The sequence below is a fragment of the Staurois parvus genome, unplaced genomic scaffold, assembly GCF_062004578.1.
Source record: "Staurois parvus isolate SC_StPar_1 unplaced genomic scaffold, SC_StPar_1.0 ptg000019l, whole genome shotgun sequence".
NCBI lineage: Eukaryota > Metazoa > Chordata > Amphibia > Anura > Ranidae > Staurois > Staurois parvus.
Genome location: NW_028317815.1, coordinates 25,710,509 through 25,727,313, shown reverse-complemented (window position 1 = coordinate 25,727,313; position 16,805 = coordinate 25,710,509). Strand labels below are relative to the sequence as shown.

Sequence of the window (16,805 nt, the reverse complement as noted above, 5' to 3'; positions counted from 1 at the left end):
TCTCATCTGTCCATAGGATGTTGTTCCAGAACTGTGAAGGCTTTTTTACATGTCGTTTGGCAAACTCTAATCTGGCCTTCCTGTTTTTGAGGCTCACCAATGGTTTCCATCTTGTGGTGAACCCTCTGTATTCACTCTGGTGAAGTCTTCTCTTGATTGGTGACTTTGACACACATACACCTACCTCCTGGAGAGTGTTCTTGATCTGGCCAACTGTTGTGAAGGGTGTTTTCTTCACCAGGGAAAGAATTCTTCGGTCATCCACCACAGTTGTTTTCCGTGGTCTTCCGGGTCTTTTGGTGTTGCTGAGCTCAACAGTGCGTTCCTTCTTTTTAAGAATGTTCCAAACAGTTGTTTTGGCCACGCCTAATGTTTTTTCTATCTCTCTGATGGGTTTGTTTTGTTTTTTCAGCCTAATGATGGCTTGCTTCACTGATAGTGGCAGCTCTTTGGATCTCATCTTGAGAGTTGACAGCAACAGATTCCAAATGCAAATAGCACACTTAAAATTAACTCTGGACCTTTTATCTGCTCATTGTAATTGGGATAATGAGGGAATAACAAACACCTGACCATGGAACAGCTGAGAAGCCAATTGTCCCATTACTTTTGGTCCCTAAACAAGTGGGAGGCACATATGCAAACTGTTGTAATTCCTACACCGTTCACCTGATGTGGATGTAAATACCCTCAAATTAAAGCTGACAGTCTGCAGGTAAAGCACATTTTTTAGTTTCATTTCAAATACATTGTGGTGGTGTATAGAGCCAAAAATGTTAGAATTGTGTCGATGTCCCAAAATTATGGACCTGACTGTATATACCAACAGTCTGGCCTAATGGCTGCAGGTGCTTTTTGGTGGTCATTTTGGCAGCTGGCAGTCATCAGATCTTTAATGTTCAACGAGTTGCCCATATATAATCAGTATAATAAATATATGTAAATGAACAACACAGATAAAGCAGCAAAAATATATATTTTATATGTAGATTTTAAATTAAATAACAACATGTGACCATTTTTTACAGGAATGCAAATTTTAGAATGGAATGGGTTCCCATTAACTGCAAAGACATATGAAGAAGTTCAAAGTATCATTAGTCAATCAAGTGGGGAAGCAGAAATATGTGTAAGACTGTGAGTTTATCTTCATCTTCCTTTGTTCCAGTTATGATTAAGAACCTATACTAGTTTGTTAACAAATTATGAGAAATTTTTAACACTAACGCCCAATACAAATATACTAAAAATGGAACCAGCTCACATTCGGTACATGGGTACTGCTGTCTGTTCCCCAGAAGTCTGTCTAATAACTTCTGTCAAATGGTGCTGCTGGAAAACCAACATTCAATTAGCCCTTGCAGCCAATGGCTGCAAGCCCTGATCAGTGTATTCTGGTGGGGTGAGTCCCCCTATCAGAGATCGCTGCATCCAAATTGTTTGTGTTGAGGTGGGAATCTGTCATTTTTTTTTTCATTCAATCCAATGGTTAATAAAAAAATCTGAATGTGTATGCCATGCTTAAAGTGATATTAAAGGCTTGTGGGTTTTTTTCAAACATGTTATACTTACTTGCTCTGTGCAGTGGTTATGCACAAAGCAGCCCCAATCCTCTTCTTCTCAGCTCTCCTGCTGGCACTCTAAGCCCCTTTCTCCTGCCAAGTGCCCCCCCCCCCCAGCAAGTAGCTTGCTATGGGGACACCTAAGCAAGTTCGCTCCTGAGCCACTGCTCCATGTGTCCATTCACACACAGAGCGCGGCTTGGCTCAGCCCTGCTGTCTCCTCATTGGCTCACTGGCTTTGATTGACAATAGCGGGGGCCAATGACTACCACTGCTGTTTCAGCTAAATGGATAAAAAGGCCCAGGAGAGCCGAGGCTCTTGTGCATATCGCTGGATCAGGATGGGGTTCAGGTAAGTATTAGGATGAATAGAAAGCATGAAGGTAAAAATCTGGAGCCTTACAACCACTTTAGGCCTTTAGTTTGCCACATCTTTTATCTCTAAGCTTGTCCTGTCTTTGCATTACTGTGCACTGACACTGACAGCTATGGAGAAAATCAAGAGTAATAATGTTGCTGAACGAAAACATTAGTCTACATTTAGCCTTTCAATGCAATGTAAATAAAGATAAAGCACAATGACTAGTTGAACTGTGTAGCATTTCATTCATTTGTCTCATTTTCTTTTCCAATGTTTTCCAGAGATATTAACATGCTATCAAATTCTGAAACTCCTCAGAACTTAGAGCTGCATGAACCAGGAAAGGCTGGTAAGTCACATGACTTTGATGTTTCTGTATTTTACTATCTGAAATTAGCAGTAGAAAAAAGAAATAATTTTTTTTAGATGTTATTTAGACATTTACCATTTGCTAACTATCTATGGACCTTGGGCATACCAGATATGATCTCAAAGAAATGTTTTGAAGTCACTTGGTACCTGGTTTTCCTCTCTCTTCAGAGGTATCAGAAATCACTGTAAGCGACTAGCATTTTGACTGTCAAGTCCCAGTCTGTGTCACAACAGCACTGACTGCCCACTGTAATAAAACAAAGCCCACAGACACTGGGGATTATTTACTAAAACTGGAGAGTGCAAAATCTGGCACAGTTCTGCATAGTCACCAATCAGCTTCCATGTTTTATTGCCAAAGCTTAATTGAACAAGCTGGAGTTAGAAGCTGATTGGCTACCATGTACAGCTGCACCAGATTCTGAGAGCACCAGTTTTAGTAAATCTCCCCCACTGTTTGCAGGCTATATTTATATAAAAAAACAGTGTATCAGTTCGCAAGTGAAATACTGTCTTTTTTTTTCTTTTATTTGTACCTATTTAAAAGCATATTAATTCTTGGTTAACCCATATTGCCCTAATTACTCCCTTTTCCCCTTCACTATTATTTTTCTGAAATAGTGCAAAAGAAGGCATTTGCTTGTCCTGAAAAAGGATATACTGTATGTGTTACCTTATTATCTTTATTATCTACTAAAATGATTTCACAATCAATAAGTCCATACATGAAATGTAAAACATTTGAGGGTCTATAAGAGTTATACATGAGTAAGAGCTGAAGTGGATAAAACACACACACATGTATACAAAATATCACAAATTCCCATATCTGATTGAAAGAAATATTTCCTAGTAAGAGGTCATCGACTTGTAATTTTCATCTACTTAAGAAACATTAAAAATGAAAAGAGATAAATTGATTTGGTACATTAAGTGTAAGGCTAAAGCCATTTTTTCTTGTTTGGAATAGTGTGGAGAAGGGATAGAACCTCTGTCAGTTTTTTATTGCTGTCTGTGCTCCTGCTGAAAATAGAATTTTCTTTACTTTGACTTCTTTGAATTATTGTTGTCTCCAATACATGAAGAAAAATCTCCTACCGGGACACAGACAGGAAAAACATTCCCCACTATATTCAAACAAAACAAAGATTGGCTTTTTAAGGCAGCACATTTAGTTCTTCCACAGAGGTGGCTCTACGGTTTGTGAGGCCTTAGGAAACTTACACATGAAACTTAACCCATAATGGGAAAACTAATTCTAGCAATAAAAATTAACTAGGGGATGGGTAAGGCAACCATTGGCAGCTCAGGAGTGGGGCTAATTTAGATGTGCTGTAACCCGTAACTCTGTCTTCTGTATTAGGCTGATAGAGCAAATACAGTACATACCAATCGCAGACCAAGACATGAGATGACAACCGCTGCACTGCTTCGACACTATTAACCCCTCATCTACTGCACTGTTAATGTTGTCCTGTGGAGCACCCTTCCTTGTAGGCCCAGCACTGATAATATTGTCCTGTAGATGGGAGGGGTGATGTGCTCGGACGCAATGTGACTCTTCATTGGCTTGCTGGCAGAGCTCCAGAAGGGTTATGCAAGAGGTGAATATGACAGGACTCTTAACGCTGCCTGAGCACAGCAGAATTCAGGTCCATTTTCCCTCAAAACTGGGGTAATGTGTTAGGCCAATGTTTCTCAACCCCTTTTTACCTTTGAGGAACCCCTGCCAAAAAGTTTTAAATCTCGGGGAACCCCTGAAATAATTTTCACATCTACAGTTCATGGAACATTGGCATGATCAGAGAGTTGTTGATAACAACAATTATTTTTAGAAATAGCATTAAATAAAAGAATAAATATTAAAACTTAACTATTTATTGTGAAATGTCTGCTTTCTTTTTCTGCATAGATGCTCCATTCTGGGTCCAACTTGTTATAAACAGTGTGTGCGAGGGCAACAGGGCAGGGTACAGGGGTTCAGGAGGACACACTACATGAGGAGAAAGCAGGGTACATTACATGGAAGCAGGGCACATTATGTGGAGCCAGGGCACATTACAGGGGGCAAGGCACATTATGCGGGAGCAGGGTACATTACAGGGGGCAAGGCATATTATGTGCTTTCCTTTTACATCATTAATGAAATTTGGATCCATTTTTATTTTCCAGACAATTTACTGGTAGATTAGTAACTGAAAGGCTATACTCTTGCTTAGATATCTCAGCCAGAGATCAAAGATTTGGGGGGGGGGGTGAATTTATTATTGAAATGGCCATATTATATTTCAAAAACTTAAGGGAAAAATTTAACCATATATAAGAGTTGGCTTTTTTTCATACATTGGCAATGGACTGGTAAACCTACAGAAGTGAAACTGACCATAGATGGATTGAAATTCGGTCCCTACTGAACCGGCCAAATCTTCAACCATCTTTGGCCATTCCCACTCAACAGAAGTCTGTGTTTTCTCCGCTGTCCCCAGAGTCCCCTCTGTCAGAATAAAAAAGCACATTGAGGAAGATTTCTCCACCCACCTTGCTTGTGTGAATAGGGCAATATATTGTTTTTTCAATCAGCCCATGGGCCCATATATGGGTTTATTTCATTTTTAGTTTTGACTTTTCCACTCATTAAATGTTGCAAGGCAACACACTCTACCACAGTAACTATGGATTTTTGTAAATAAAATGAAAATAACTGCACTGCAAGGTCAATTAATGTAAGGCTTTCACAGTTAAAATTTAGAAAAATTGTGAATAGGTGAGACTATCATAATGCAATGCTCCTTTTCAATGAGATCCTTATTTCTTCTATGTGTCTTTACAGTAGAGAAAACAAAGTCACCTGGAGTGGATCCGAAACAGTTAGCAGCTGAACTCCAAAAGGTTTCCCAGCAGCAGACACCTTCTGTTGTGTCTTCTGCAATGGAGAAAGGATCATATATTCATTCAGGAACAACATCAACAGGCTCAAGTGCAGTCCCTAGCCCTGGCCAGCCTGGCTCCCCTTCAGTAAGCAAGAAAAGACACAGTAGTAAGGTAAACATGATTGTTTTTTTAAATACGAAGACTAGTGCAATTGATGGGTCCTCAATCGGTCAATATTTTTTCTAGTTTTGTAATTAGAAAACATAATAAATAATTTTATAATCTAACACTTCTATGAACTGTATTTCATGTACTCATTGTTGGTAGTTGCTCATGAAATGCTGATGGTATCTGTATAACTGTTTGGAAAAAGATCAGATCAGATGCTTACACATTGCACTACATAAAATGTTATGAGATTGCAAATGAAAATGAAAAAAAAAACTCTCTGTGAAAGATGAAATCCTGTTTACCTATGTCTGCTTTTGATTTTGAGGCAACTATTGAAGTTTATTTTATAGTTGGAAATAAAGCTTAGGCCATATCCAGCTTCTTTAGACTGTGGACACCCAACTGTTCTAGGCAATGAGAATAATTCCCATCAAGAGTTAAAGATTTACTCTTAAGGCTGCAGTGTAAATTCCCTGCTACAGGTCACTTTTCTCAACCTATGTTCCTACAGCCAGGTCCATAAATATTGGGACATTGACACAATTCTAACATTTTTGACTCTATACACCACCACAATGGATTTGAAATGAAACGAACAAGATGTGCTTTAACTGCAGACTGTCAGCTTTAATTTGATGGTATTTACATCCAAATCAGGTGAACGATGTAGGAATTACAACAGTTTGCATATGTGCCTCCCACTTGTTAAGGGACCAAAAGTAATGGGACAGAATAATAACCATAAATCAAACGTTCACTTTTTAATACTTGGTTGCAAATCCTTTGCAGTCAATTACAGCCTGAAGTCTGGAATGCATAGACATCACCAGACGCTGGGTTTCATCCCTGGTGATGCTCTGCCAGGCCTTTACTGCAACTGTCTTCAGTTCCTGCTTGTTCTTGGGGCATTTTCCCTTCAGTTTTGTCTTCAGCAAGTGAAATGCATGCTCAATCGGATTCAGGTCAGGTGATTGACTTTGCCATTGCATAACATTCCACTTCTTTCCCTTAAAAAACTCTTTGGTTGCTTTTGCAGTATGCTTTGGGTCATTGTCCATCTGCACTGTGAAGCGGCGTCCAATGAGTTCTGAAGCATTTGGCTGAATATGAGCAGATAATATTGCCCGAAACACTTCAGAATTCATCCTGCTGCTTTTGTCAGCAGTCACATCATTAATAAATACAAGAGAACCAGTTCCATTGGCAGCCATACATGCCCACGCCATGACACTACCACCATGCTTCACTGATGAGGTGGTATGCTTAGGATCATGAGCAGTTCCTTTCCTTCTCCATACTCTTCTCTTCCCATCACTCTGGTACAAGTTGATCTTGGTCTCATCTGTCCATAGGATGTTGTTCCAGAACTGTGAAGGCTTTTTTAGATGTCGTTTGGCAAACTATAATCTGGCCTTCCTGTTTTTGAGGCTCACCAAAGGTTTACATCTTGTGGTGAACCCTCTGTATTCACTCTGGTGAAGTCTTCTCTTGATTGTTGACTTTGACACACATACACCTACCTCCTGGAAAGTGTTCTTGATCTGGCCAACTGTTGTGAAGGGTGTTTTCTTCACCAGGGAAAGAATTCTTCGGTCATCCACCACAGTTGTTTTCCGTGGTCTTCTGGGTCTTTTGGTGTTGCTGAGCTCACCGGTGCATTCCTTCTTTTTAAAAATGTTCCACGCCTAATGTTTTTTCTATCTCTCTGATGGGTTGGTTTTGTTTTTTCAGCCTAATGATGGCTTGCTTCACTGATAGTGACAGCTCTTTGGGTCTCATCTTGAGAGTTGACAGCAACAGATTCCAAATGCAAATAGCACACTTGAAATGAACTCTGGACCTTTTATCTGCTCATTGTAATTGGGATAATGAGGGAATAACACACACCTGGCCATGGAACAGCTGAGAAGCCAATTGTCCGATTACTTTTGGTCCCTTAACAAGTGGGAGGCACATATGCAAACTGTTGTAATTCCTACACCGTTCACCTGATTTGGATGTAAATAACCTCAAATTAAAGCTGACAGTCTGCAGTTAAAGCACATCTTGTTCGTTTCATTTCAAATCCATTGTGGTGGTGTACAGAGATAAAAATGTTAGAATTGTGTCGATGTCCCAATATTTATGGGCCTGACTGTATGTATATATTATAAGAAATAATATGATTCAATGTAGCAAAACATATTTTAATAACGTAAATAAATATGTTCATTAAAGTGGTAGTAAATGTTCCTTGTTTACTTGTACCTATAGGTAAGCCTAAAATAAGGCTTACCTGTAGGTACAGTAAATACTGTGCCCTCCATTGAGAGAGACATGCTTCAGCCATGACTCCTACGCAAGTGACATCATTGCAGCTTGGCCAGTCAAACAGCTGAAGCCCGCAAACCCGGAAGGAGGACAAGGTGAGGATGGAAGCTCTGTCAGTAATCACAGCATGCCACTGGAGGGCTGCTTTCTAAGGTAAGTCTTTCATAATGTGCTAGTATGTGATGCATACTAGCACATTATATTATTATTTTGAAGGGGACTTTTTTTGCAAATTATTTCTGGTGGTTTACTACAACTTAAAATAATGGCAGCCCGGAATATATATATTGTCTTAAAGAGATTTGCATAAGCTGATATGAGCACTGTACTGGACTGTGAGACAATGGAGGGACATGGCAGAACTCAATGTTGGAGCTGAAGTCAAGGACTCAGCTCAGAATGCATCCATGATTGAACAGTTCCCCAATTCCACAGAGAAAGAAGCTTTTGATAATAAAACTGCTTGCAGGAACTTTGTGATGCCAGCATTTATGCTGAATCGCCATTTGTAAAAAGTAGCACAATATGGCAGGTGCGTTTAAAGTCAAAGAACATTAAACTGTTCTACACCAATACAAGGTTTTTCTGCATTACTGAACTTTACTGTTTTGCACTACATTATATGAAAAAACCTTATCTTTAATGCCTTACTATATATCCATGAATGCATTACTACGTATCCATTGTGTCACTGATGATGGGCATCCTGTAGGTTCCCACAAGTTATGTAGTCCAAAGCTGACCATAGATGGATCAAAATTTTTAAGAGCTGAGAAAACCTATTTTTTCTTTTTTCAGTCCACTGAAGCAATAAAACCACATTCACACCCTATTACTGGTGACATTCAGGTATGTAAATCTCAATTTCTTTTTTTTTTTACCTTTATATGTGGAATTAAACATTTTGGTGATATTCAGGGATTTTTTTGGGGGATAACATGATCTTTAAGTGCTACAATTTAAATGTATTGCTAGTTCTAAAAAGAAGGATTAAGCCAAGGGTAATTAATATAGTATCAAACTTTAGTGTAAACTTTTGCAAAATGTATAACTCATCTTTGGATAAAGAAAACTTAACCATCTGTCTTCTAAGTCTGCTTGTAACATTTAGGGACACAAGCAAAGAAATCTCCACAGGTATCCTGACTGAAGCCCTCTGCAGAGGTCTTGTTTTGACCGCATGCTCATCAGAGTAGCATACCACTGCTCTGCCCTTTATTGTAAAATGATTTACTTGAAACTGTTTATTCTTCAGAGAAAAAGAGATTATGCATTTGTATATTTTTCACAATGACATTTTGTCCTCTTTTATTGTAGCTTCAGGTTAATTATGATAAACATCTTGGTAATCTCATTATCCATATACTTCAAGCAAGGAATCTCGTTCCCAGAGATAACAATGGTTATTCAGACCCATTTGTGAAAGTATATCTCCTTCCAGGAAGAGGGTAAGATGAACATAACCAATAATTCAAGTAAAGGTAAATTGTATTATAGACATATGGTCCTTCTCTGTGACAACAGTGAATACCAGTGGTCATGAAAAAGGTAGAAGAATGTAATGCCCGAAGACTGTCATATATGTATGGAACTATACCAATGAAGCAATATTGGATAAAAGTGAACAAAGCACAGCACTGCTCCAGGGTCATCCATTCCAGCAGCTCTTACCTGCCAAGTATGTCTCGGGCTGCTGACACCAGCATAATGTGTACTTCCTCAGAAATATCACCTCCCTCTTTGCACCAATCATTAAAAAATGGCCAGTTATTTATTACAAACCGGTGTCAAACATGGAAATATGTGTCATTCCACTTTCCTGCATTTTGCCCATCACAGGGGGCTTAGTCATGGAATCTATGACTCAGTCCTCTGGGAGGGTCAATATGTGTCATTGTGCAGGAAGGTGAAATGGGATGTCTGTCCATTCTTGACACTGGATTGAAATACATAGCTATGATGCAGCATTTTTATTGATGGTGCATCTCTCAATCTTTGTAAATTTAAAATAAATAAAGTTAGAGAATTTAGGCTTAAATTTTTGCATTGTCACTATAGAAAAAATAAGGTAGGCTTTGGCTATTAAGCTCTGCTTATATGAACAATATGTGTAGCAAGAGGATTAGTAAAAAGCAGGAATTCGTTTCAATTAGGATGTGTTCACTGATAGTAACCTAGTAGATTTGATATTCCATTTTCTAAGACAGGGTGTAAATATAGTTAGTGAGTAAGGAGTTTCACCAGTTGTATACACCCTTTGTTCCAATGTTTATTTTTGTGTACTTTATTTACTGTATTTTCTTCACATTGTCTTTTGAAATATTCAGTAGCACCATATGATTTGAACTTTTTATCCTGTGATTCATGAAGAGCTATTGACAACAAAAGCAGTTTTGCTACTATAAAATTTTGTTTTTATATTTTCTGGAATTGGTTCAGTTTTGTCACTATGTGGTGGCACATTGCAGCTATGTATCAGTTTCTTGAGAACTGAATTGAACCTTTGTTTCATTCAAATAATGTGAAATAAAAAGAGCTATACGTGATACATAGGATATATAAACTTGCTTTCAAATGTTAAGTGTGATCATTTTTTACCTCTGAATAATTTTGTAAAACAATAGTTGCTAGAAAAACAATAATCATTATTTGGAATAAATGCATGTTTGAACCAATTATAGGATTATAAATTGTAATTTTCCTTGTGCTTGCTGTATGTCTGTGTTGGCTTTTACTTTAGTATTTTCACTGGACTGTTTGTGCCTGTAACACATTCCTGATCAATGTGCTGCAGGCCATTTTTGTTTTGTCAAAAACACTGTATGCATTTAATCTTTGTGTTATGTCTTTTATGTGTATCTTATGTTTTATCTTGGTTGCTTCCTGTGCTTTCACATCTTTGTGTAATGATTGCACTGTGTCTCGAAACTGGGTCCTTGCAGCCAAGTCATGGTTGTCCAGAATGCCAGGTAGAGTTGAATAATTTACTATTATAATCCAAGGTTTATTTTGAGCATTCAGAAAATCAATGAAACACAAATGTTATTGGTATTATTGCTAACAGCTTGTAAAGTTATTATATTATCCATTTTGAAAAAACTCACATTGTTTGTACTTTAGACACTGTTACATTTGCAGTTACTGTCATAACTGCAAACATAACTGTATATAAATGTATAATTTAGATTGTGTGTGAGACATGAAAACCGCCTCTAGAACTCTCCAAAGATGTTCCAGTACAGAAGTCATAAACAGGCCGACCATTTTTACATGTACATACACATCAGATACTTTACACAAACAAGCGAAAAAGGAAAGTACAAAAAAACTAAATACAACCTACATTTTTTTGGAAATAAAAGTAGATATCTGTTTGGTTATTCCGGTCCACACTACATTTCCTTTAGTGTGGATGCATCAGTCTATATTATAATTTTCACAAAAAGTTCAAAATGTACAAGTGATTTTTGCTGTTTGCATTCCAAAACCTTAAGAAGGACTGATGTAGTATTAAACAGTGTCTTCAAACTAGTTACAATTGTAGTAGTCCCTTGGTGAGTTAAATTAAAGTGGAGTTTAGTAATTAACTAGTAGCCATTTGTGCCTCAAACATATGACTACTATTTTGTAATTAATTCAGCCCAGCTGTGCAAACAGTATTCTGGATTATATGCTTTAAGTAAAATGATGTTTCAGTAAGAGTTTGGTGCCTTAATGAGTGGTGCCTTACAAATTCAAATATCTTCACAACTCCTGTTGATGCTTCTACATGCACCTCTTGAGTTCTAGTTTGGAGCATCCACATCATGCTTTTGCTCTAGCTGTTACAATCATATCCAGCCTCAACTAACACTTCTAGTTATACTTTATTTTCCCCGATTGAAATTAAGGGTGTATTATGACTATTAAGGTAACCATTTTTATGGTCACTGCATGAATTGGTGTCAACTTTTTATTAAAAAAAAAATAAAATCCCACATATTTGTTCATTTATTATAATTTGTTTCCTTAGGAGCTTGGAAAGCATTGCACTGTGATTCATGGAAAGTAGGTGTATTGCACAGGCTCCAGCAGACTCTTTCTGCAGCCACTGGTCCATACTGAGGTATGGACCTTCAGTTACAGGGCTGCAGGAAGTGTCAATAGACGACTAGTGTGGTGATGTCACCACAGATGTGTTACATTTTTTGGTAGGGAACTGCAGGCTTATGTCATGCATCTTAAAATTACGAAATTAAATATGAAATCTGGTCTCTTAAAGATAACATTACTGCTTCTTACAATTGACAAGATGCTACCTCTGTTTCTGAAGCATGTATCTTGTTCTATATTACGATCTTATTGCCACATTTTCTATTTCAGTGCTGAATATAAAAGAAGAACAAAATATGTACAGAAAAGTTTAAACCCAGAATGGAATCAGACAGTGATTTACAAAAACATCTCCATTGAGCAGGTTTGTTGGATTTGTTGGAGCATCTACACAACTTGAAATGGAGCAGTTAACTGGTGCAATAAGGGTTGATGTAGTGCATGTTCATTTTGCAAAGTAAAGTTTAGTAAATGGGGTGAAGCTGTGCTGACTTAAAGTGGTTCTAAATTTAAAACATTTTTACCCTAAAGCAATACTAAACATACAATGTTTAATTACCACCATCCCTTCTATTTAGCTATAAAGATCATGCCGCTGTATTTCATTAAATATACAAAATCATCTGAGTACCTTATTTAATTATAGCTGCTCAGAGGTCACATGATGTTTCTCTGGTTTTTCCTGTCCTCAGGTAAAGTTCTGAGGGAGGAGTTTCTGGTAGTCTTCTTCTATATGAATCTGTGTCTGCACAGCACTGACATAAAAAAACCTTTCAGAATAGAGGATTAAAATAAATAATTAATAGCATCAAAGTGTTGTAAAGCTTTATACAATTATATATTTCGAAGCAAATATTTATTATTATATTTCAGTAACATGGTGTAGGTGGGATTTAAGTTGACTGATAATAGCATTCACTTAGTTCATACTGTAAAGATATCTGGAGGAAGTTCTGCAATCACAGGCTGTGTCATATCACTCCAGACTGTGTCTAACGTGTGTATGTGCTTGGACTAAGAGGAAAGTCAAGCCTGCATCAATCATCAACATATATTCAGCCCCATAGTGTCTAGCAATATGAGGACATGGAGTAGGATGGTGGGAGCAGCCTGTCATTTACCACTGTGTATACATCCACATGTGTGACTCTATAGTTATGTGGGGTGCGCAGATAAGAAAAAGGAAAAAACAAACAGCTTAGATGGAACTGAAATTGAACCATGGGGACAAGGTGCTATAGGGGGGAGCCCCACTACCACAAAGCACCCTCCATGTTGAGGGCATGTAGCCTGGTATGGTTCAGAAGGGGGGGGTGCTTTCTTGTCCCCCCACCTTTCCTGACTTGCCAGGCTGCATGCTCTTATAAGGGTCTGGTATGGATTTCAGAGGGGGGCACCTCGCTGTTTTTGTTCTTATTTTTTTCATTGCCACCAATTCTTTTATTTTACATTCAGCTGTCAGTGGGGAAACCACAGACATCTGAGGAGTCATCGGTTGTTAAGGGCACGGCGGCCGACCTTAACAACAAGCTATTCTTCACACAGAATTTGGATCAGTCGATAAATTTTCGACTGATTCTAAATAAAATCATTCTGAAAATTTGGAATTCATTAGAAAATGAATAAATGAAATGAAACTAAATGATTTCCAAAATAAATTCACAAAGCAACATTAGTAACATAACAAATGTATCCAAAGCGAAACAAATTTTTCCATTCTGCACACGTCTAGGAGCACTGGCAGGAGACCACCAAAGAAAAGGTAAGGAACTGTTCTGTGTGTAATACCACTGCACAGAGCAGGTACAGTAAGTATTAACTCTTTTTTATTTTAATTAAACCAGGGTTTGCTTGGCACTGCTGGCAATCACAGAATACCTTGTATTTTTTTGAAATAACTACAAGGCATTCTCTAATTGGATGTGGTTGAGAAGAGGGGTGGTGATATCACAATCTCCACCTTGCACAATCAAAGAACATCTAATATTCATTGAAAACATACAGGCCTATCTGTGAATGGTGACAGAACCCAACAAGTGACCCCCTGTGGTCAGTTTGCAGAGGGAAAGATACTCAGCACAGGACATGGAAAACTGCAGCTATCAATGTAGTAGAACAGACTACCACAGTGATTGTCAGATTTCCCAATGGCCCCTCAGATATTAGAAATGAATACAGTACTTACATTGGTTGAAGCTATTCCAATGAAGGTATGAAATAACAATCACATCTAGAGTTCATCTTTAAACAAGATGGAAGAAATGTCTCCCAATGGAATAAGCTGCACAAGTAGCATGCATCAGCAATCAATGTAGCATGATCGTACAATATTTAATTGTGTCCAATTGATCGCTTTGAAGTGCTACTGCTCCAAGCAGAAACTCATAGATTTGAAGCTGTATGTGTTGTAAGGCGTATTTGTTTTTTTTAACCTATCAATGTAACAAGGATTATGGCTGACCTGCTTTAATATTTTTGGAATTACCCACATTGGTATCTTTGCTTCTTCATTATTAGTTAAGATTTGCTCACATGGGAGCTGGATGTAGAATAGAATCTGGTATTTGTGTTCTTTGCTGTAATTTGCACGTTTACTTAGCTGTTCAGCTGGGTAGCCTTTATCAGGCTGATTTTTGCCAAGCGCCTGATGTGTTTCTGTATTATTTATTTAATTATATATATGCCATAGAAGAATCTTGACAATAATAGTTTACCAAGAATAAAAAACAAAGCTTTCCATCAAAATGAGTATGAAACGTAATGAAAGAATATGTAAACAGTGGGGTTTATTTACTAAAGCTGGTTCACTCAGAATCTCATGCACTTCTGTATGGAAACCAATCAACTTATAGGTTTTATTGCTAAAGCTTAATTGAACAAGCTGAGGTTAGAAGCTGATTGGCTACCATGTACAAGTGCACCAGATTCTGAATGAACCAGCTTCAGTAAATCTCCCCCAGTATATAACTGCAAATTGAAGATTAGAAAGTGAATCAGTTTAAAAGTTTTATATAACAAAGTAACATTTTAAAATCAATGTTATCATTATGTCATTTGACAAGCATTAACACTACAGTGTTCTTGAAAATATAGAAAATGTTTAATGTCTTTTAACAATCAATTTTTTTAAATACCATTAATGATCTGCATGTGAAACTGATAGATTGGTTATGACAACGTGAAAAATTGAATTTACCGTGTTTTGAATTTTAATGCAGCTAAAGAAGAAAACTTTAGAAGTTACTGTGTGGGATTATGACAGGTTCTCCTCAAATGATTTTCTTGGTGAGGTAAGTCATTGACACATGATAAAAGTGGTTCACAAACTATGCAACCTCGTTAATTGAAAACTGGTTTCAACCATTTTCTTTGTCATATCTTACATGGGATGAAAAGTCCTAAAAACTGACAGCTAAAAAAGTAAAGTAGTTTAATCTTGTTCTCATTTGTCATATTGTCCCGTCTTTTATATCTGCCCAATTTCTTGCAATTGTATTGAATACAACCCATTGGAATAATTAGAATTTTTCCAAATGATAATTTGCAAACTTTCAAATAAATATGCAATATCTATATTGCAATGTATAGCTGTAATTAATGAATGAAGTGTGTTTTTCAGATAAATACTAAATACTAAAAATAAAACATACCACTAGCACAAGTACGATTTGGTAATTTAATCAGTACATAAATATACTGTAGTTTTTATATTTTATATGTTTATGAAAATGTTTCAAATGTATAAAAATCCCTTTGCTTTTAGGTGTTGATAGATTTATCAAATGCTGCCTTTCTCGACAATATGCCACGATGGTACCCATTGAAGGAGCAAAGTGAAAGTATTGACCACTCAAAACACTCTGGCCAAAGCAGTCAGCAGTCACCAAAGCCATCCGTCATTAAAAGCAGAAGTCATGGAATTTTTCCAGATCCATCTAAAGGTAACACATTGTAATACTCAAATTAAAGTAAAAATAAAATATATAAAACATATATTCTTTTATTGCCTCTGTGTAGTATTTGAACCTGGTAGTTTATAAATGTAGCAGGAATACACACTTTGGATGGGAACTAGACACACAGCAGGGTTCTGCCTGATTAATGTTCATACTAGTTAGAGAGTTTTGCTATGCAGTAAAGGGGCTAGTGGACCTGTGTAGCTGGTTACTGAAAGCTAATCAGATGTTTGGTAGTCCTTAGTAAATCTACCTCCTCACAGAATGCATGTTCACTAAATGGTGTTGGTATTTAGAAATGACTCAACAAGCCATTACAGTACCTGCAGTACAGTACCACTACAGTATCTAGTTTTTGAATGGAGCTATATGGGGTGTATCCTTTCCCATCTAGATGTATTGTTTGAAGACATTATTGGAGACATAAACATATAAGTATATATACAAATGTATATACAATAACAAATGGTTGCATTTGCTTTCAATACATAAACTGTGCATAAGAGAATAGGGATGAGGTATGGGTTCACTGCTACCATGGGTTTGGAGTGTTGCCTAAGTTCTGTGTATTTGTGAATATGCCCCAATCCCTGTAGGAGTATTTACATATACACCGCTAGATCTGAGAGTTCTTACACAAAAGGGGTAGTTCCATCTGCAATATACATTTACTGATAGAGTTACATAATATATACAAATTACACACTAAACAGTATCTACAACACAATGTACAGTTTAGGTCCCTTGACTTCTGCAATATTTACAAATGACCCACAAAATCATATTTACAATACAATGTACAGTACAAGTATGAAGTTAGTTTACCTCTCAGCTTCTGGTCTGGTCATGCTGCCTGCTGTGTGTCCCAACACAAGAGCCCCACAGCTTGGTGACAAAGCATTTTATTCCCCCCCTCCTTTCTGAACTGTGGCTAATATACTGTTTCCTAATTAGTCACTGTACCTAGCAAATGTATATTGGGCACAGCCTGGTTGGAAGTTCAAAGAAGGCTGCCGTTTACAGCTCATGTGAGATGTGATAAAGGGACAACAAAAGACTAGAACATATATAGTGGAAAACTATATACATTTACACCAGTATGGAAGCTAG

At 37.3% G+C, this 16,805-nt stretch overlaps 1 protein-coding gene across 6 annotated transcripts in view; it reads left to right on the top strand.

The window, feature by feature from the left end:
- The window catches only part of PCLO (piccolo presynaptic cytomatrix protein), a 357,044-nt gene that overhangs the window by 311,501 nt on the left and 28,738 nt on the right, over nt 1–16,805 (top strand). For 4 of the 6 annotated variants that reach the window (XM_089685918.1, XM_089685921.1, XM_089685909.1 and 1 more), the window contains 9 exons: nt 1,029–1,137; nt 2,205–2,272; nt 5,126–5,337; nt 8,446–8,496; nt 8,965–9,095; nt 10,590–10,616; nt 12,010–12,103; nt 14,958–15,029; nt 15,503–15,680. In XM_089685918.1, coding sequence (XP_089542044.1) covers nt 1,029–1,137; nt 2,205–2,272; nt 5,126–5,337; nt 8,446–8,496; nt 8,965–9,095; nt 10,590–10,616; nt 12,010–12,103; nt 14,958–15,029; nt 15,503–15,680 — 942 coding nt within the window. The remainder of the gene's footprint in view (nt 1–1,028; nt 1,138–2,204; nt 2,273–5,125; nt 5,338–8,445; nt 8,497–8,964; nt 9,096–10,589; nt 10,617–12,009; nt 12,104–14,957; nt 15,030–15,502; nt 15,681–16,805) is intronic. The other 2 variants (XM_089685932.1, XM_089685920.1) reach the window with 1 other exon arrangement.